The following is a 4,817-nucleotide window of genomic DNA, read 5'->3' as shown; positions in this document are numbered from 1 at the left end:
GCATAGAGTGGGGGCAAGACCAGAACCTGTGGTGGATTGTTTCCTCCCGGCCGCAGGCTGGGCAAAAAATACCACCCTTGGTCTGCCGACGATGCAGCTCCGATCCCACCTCAAGTCCATTTCGCAACAGGCGCCAGAAGTGAATTTTCACCTTCCCCGGGACATTAGAATCCCAAAGTGCGAGGAAAGCTTTGTGCTTGTCAACTGAAGAAGACGAATTGGGCTGTCCCGACCTCCTTCTATTCATTGTCATCCGCAGGTGGAAGGCAGAGCGAACGCTGAAGTTGCCATTTTTTGTGTAGTTCCACGCTAAGAAATCCTCCGAGCCAGGCCCCCCAACAGCGATTTGCTTGATGTCTGAGGCATCCGAGACGGAGAACATTTCATCAATCCTCTCATGGTTCCATGCCGTCCCTTCAGAGTTTAGCAGGTCGGCAACCTTTGTGACACCTTGGATATATTGCTGAACCAGTGGACGCATGTATCCATTCCTTGGGATCCAATTCTTGTGGTGAATATTTACCCGGGGACTGTCACCAATCCTCCAAACCAACCCTTCCCGCAGCAGATCTCTACCATGGAGAATACTCCTGAAAGTATATGAAGCATTTGAGGGGCACGTAGTTGCAAGGATGGAGCTATCCCAAAAATACCTTGCCTTAAGGACTCTAGCAACCAGAGATGATGGAGAAGAGAGAATCCGCCAGGCTTGCTTGGCTAAAAGAGCCTGGTTAAAAGCTTCAGGGTCCCTGAACCCTAAACCACCATCTCTCTTTGGAGCACACATCTTGTCCCACGAGACCCAATGCACTTTCCTTTCACCATTCATAGCACCCCACCAGAATTTTGAAGAAATAGAAGTCAGGTTCCGGCACGTCTTCTTTGCGAGGTGAAAACAACTCATGGTGAACGTAGGTATAGCTTGCAGTCCCAATTTGATGAGAACCTCCCTAGCCTTTTTGGAGAGGCCTCGGCCCTTCCATCCCATTACTTTCCCTTTCGAGCTTTCCGTCAAGTATTTAAAAGTCCCATCCTTAGATCTCCCAACCTGTGTTGGTAGCCCAAGGTACTTCTCACTCAATGCTTTTGACTGAATCCCACTGTTTTCTTTAATTGTGTCTTATTCTCCTCAGAACATCCCTTCCCAAAAAATGGAGGACTTATTCAAATTTACCCTTTGGCCTGAGGCAGCCTCATATTTCACAAGAATCTCTCTGAGAGCCGTCATGCTGTCCTCAGTACCTTCTAAAGAAACAATGCTATCATCAGCAAATAACAAATGTGTTATATGGGGGCCAGTGCTCCCAAACGAAACACCCTTCATGATATTGTCACTTTGAGTCTTTTTTTAGCAAAGCTGAGAATCCTTCCACACAGAACAAAAAAAGATAGGGAGAGATGGGGTCCCCCTGTCGAAGCCCTCTAGACGGTAAGAAACATCTTGAGAGGCCACCATTAAGTTTAACAGAGAAGCTAGCAGTAGTAACACATCTCATGATCATAGAGATCCATTGGGGAGCAAACCCCATCCTGACCATCATTTGCTCGAGGAAAGGCCACTCAACCCTATCATAAGCCTTCATCATATCTAGTTTCACCACACAAAGACTTCTCCTCCTTTTCCTAGTAAGGACCGCATGCACACACTCGTAAGCAACATGCACATTATCCGTAATGAGTCGTCCTGGGACAAATGCGCTTTGCTCTTCAGAGATGAGAAAAGGCAAAATGATCTTCAATCTATTGGCCAGCACCTTTGTTGCTAATTTATAAAGCACATTACAGAGACTTATTGGCCTGAACTAAGACATTAACTCCGGAGAACTTATTTTGGGAATCATGACAATCACCGTGGCATTAAAGGAGTCCGGAGTAGCAGCCCCATTCAGGAAGTCCTTAACCGCTGCACAAACGTCCTCTTTGACAAGCGCCCAGTGGCACTGATAGAACAAGGCTGGCAGCCCGTCCGGGCTAGACGCCTTGGTTGGCCCCATCTGAAACAGAGCCTTTTCGATCTCCTGGTCAGAAAACTGTTCAATGAGCTTAGCATTCATATCATCAGAGACTGCTGGTGCTATATTGCTCAACACATCCTGCGCTCCTGCCGAGCCCTCTGAGGAGAACAACTGCTCATACAAAGATGCAGCAACTTCACGCATGTCCTCATTCACAACCGAGCGAGAATCATCTTCCTTTAGAAGCGCTTTAACCGTGTTTTTCCTCCTCCTGTGAGTTGCCCTGGCTTGGAAGTACTTCGTATTTTGGTCGCCTGCCTGTAGCCAATCCGTCCGAGACCTCTGTCTGTACGTAATCTCATCCCGCTCGTAAGTCTCACGTAGCTGATCCTCAATCTCCCTGACCTCCTGATTATGGCCAGTTTGGGCAGCTCGGATTCTAGCATCAACTAACTGTTTCTTAAGCTTGGCAATCTTCCTTCGGATAGACCCAAAACCTCTCTCGCCCATCTTTGCATACTTCCCAAAACAGTGGCCTGCCGTTGCCAAACATCATCCAATCCTTGGCCTCCGGACCAGTCGCCACCCATGCCTCCGCAACCATATCACCATATTGGTCATGCCTGGTCCAGGCCTCTTCATACCTAAAGGGTCGAGGCCCCCCTAACTTTGTGCATGGAGCCGTTTCCATAGCTTTAATCAAAAACGCCTGGTGGTCAGATTCTTCAGTAACAATATGCTCCACTGCCGACTCCGGGTAGCACTCCAGAAAGGTATCTGAACATACAGCTCTATCCAGCCTAACCTTGACATTGTCACTCCCTTCCCTTTTGTTATCCCAAGTATAAGGAAAACTAGAGAAGCCCATGTCAGCTAGACCGCAGTCGGCCAAGCAATCACAAAAATCTTCCATTTGGGCGAAGCTCCGTAGGTTACCACCAAGCTGATCAGTGTAGAAGAGAACCTCGTTGAAATCACCAGCACACAACCAAGGAAGATTATCCTGAGCCCTCAGGTAGCGAATAGCCTCCCAAGATTTATTTCGAAGATCCGTCCGTGGCTCACCGTAGAAACCAGTGAATCTAACAGTTTTGCCATCATGGACAATCGTTGCATCAATAAATTATTGACACCACGGTCGTACAGTTACATTAACGTGATCTCTCCACCACAACGCTAAACCACTACTTTTGCCCACACAATCAATAGCAACACCATTCTGAAAACCCAAACTCCACCTAATCCTTTCCATAGCCCTAGAATTATTTTTTGTTTCACACAGGAACACCACCGCAGGATTGTAAGACCGAATAAGGTCCCGTAATTCGCCAACTGTCGAGGCCAATCCCAAACCCCGATAGTTCCAAGATAGGAGATTCATTGCTCCCGGCGGCCCTACTGAGCAGGGTCTGCCATTCGTTCATGGTTCTCGGAGATGCGATCAAACACCGTAGACATCTTGCGTCTCGTGTCGCGAATGAAGGCATCTTGTGCACGCTGTCTGTCCAAATCACCCTTAGCAATCCACATTTTTTTGTTCCTCTCTTCGTACTCTCATGCCCCTCTCTGCCTTGAGAAGAAATGCCATGATGACGGAAACCCTCCCTTCGATGCTTCTTCACGTAGTATCCCTTACATCGGGAGCGTTCCCCATGCATACCGGGTTCCCCCAGTGGACCCCCCGAATCCATCCGGTGCATGCTTCGGTCCCTTCTGTCGTATTCAATATCCATGTAATCCGACTTGCCTTTGTTGCCATCGAACTCTTCCCTGCTCACATCTTGCCTTCTATGGCTACTTTGTTCCACAAGCTTGTCTCTGAGATCTCTTTCCCGCATCTGCTCCAAGCCATAGTGAAGTTCCTCCTCACGGAATCCCCTGTGTCTAACCGCATCCATATGACTATTATCAACCGATCATTTCCCCTGTCTAGAGCTGCCACCAGTGCGGTACTCTGCAGAGAATGCAAAAATCAGAGCTGAGATTTCTTTAAGGAGGGATATCTCTCAGCCACGGGTGCCCTAATCGTGCCCAAGAGCCCTCACCACTCTGTGAACTAACAAAACTGTTATTATTGCTCATAGCAGCGCTCGAAGATTCATCCTTACCCTGGTTGTTTCGGCCCAGGGAGGCCCTTAACCATCCTTGAAGGAAATATGCCCTAGAGGCAATAATAAAGTTGTTATTTATATTTCCTTATATCATGATAAATGTTTATTATCCATGCTAGAATTGTATTAACCGGAAACTTAGTACATGTGTGAATACATAGACAAAACAGAGTATCCCTAGTATGCCTCTACTTGACAAGCTCGTTAATCAAAGATGGTTAAGTTTCCTAACCATAGACATGTGTTGTCATTTGATGAACGAGATCACATCATTAGAGAATGATGTGATGGACAAGACCCATCCGTTAGCTTAGCATAATGATCGTTAAGTTTTATTGCTATTGCTTTCTTCATGACTTATACATATTCCTCTGACTATGAGATTATGGAACTCCCGAATACCGGAGGAACACCTTGTGTGCTATCAAACGTCACAACGTAACTGGGTGATTATAAAGATGCTCTACAGGTGTCTCCGAAGGTGTTTGTTGGGTTGGCATAGATCAAGATTAGGATTTGTCACTCCGAGTATCGGAGAGGTATCTCTGGGCCCTGTCGGTAATGCACATCACTATAAGCCTTGCAAGCAATGTGACTAATGAGTTAGTTATGGGATGATGCATTACGGAACAAGTAAAGAGACTTGTCGGTAATGAGATTGAACTAGGTATGATGATACCGACGATCGAATCTTGGGCAAGTAACATACCGATGACAAAGGGAATGACGTATGTTGTTATGCGGTTTGACC

General features: G+C 46.9%; 1 protein-coding gene across 1 annotated transcript; it reads right to left on the bottom strand.

Annotated features, from left to right (window-relative positions):
* Positions 1-1,802: 1,802 nt before the first annotated feature.
* LOC141026075 (uncharacterized) lies at positions 1,803-2,465 on the bottom strand. Its single transcript, XM_073502039.1, has one exon. It carries the CDS (start codon positions 2,463-2,465, stop codon positions 1,803-1,805), a length of 663 nt encoding a protein of 220 aa, XP_073358140.1.
* Between the last annotated feature and the right edge of the window lie 2,352 nt (positions 2,466-4,817).

The sequence above is a fragment of the Aegilops tauschii genome, chromosome 6, assembly GCF_002575655.3.
Source record: "Aegilops tauschii subsp. strangulata cultivar AL8/78 chromosome 6, Aet v6.0, whole genome shotgun sequence".
NCBI classification, from domain to species: Eukaryota; Viridiplantae; Streptophyta; class Magnoliopsida; order Poales; family Poaceae; genus Aegilops; species Aegilops tauschii.
Note: the sequence above shows the minus strand (reverse complement) of the source record. Positions and strands in the feature narration are given on the sequence as shown.

Bases quoted from the DNA above. Each gene is read 5' to 3' on its own strand.
- LOC141026075 (XM_073502039.1), bottom strand. From the start codon at position 2,465: ATGGGCGAGAGAGGTTTTGGGTCTATCCGAAGGAAGATTGCCAAGCTT.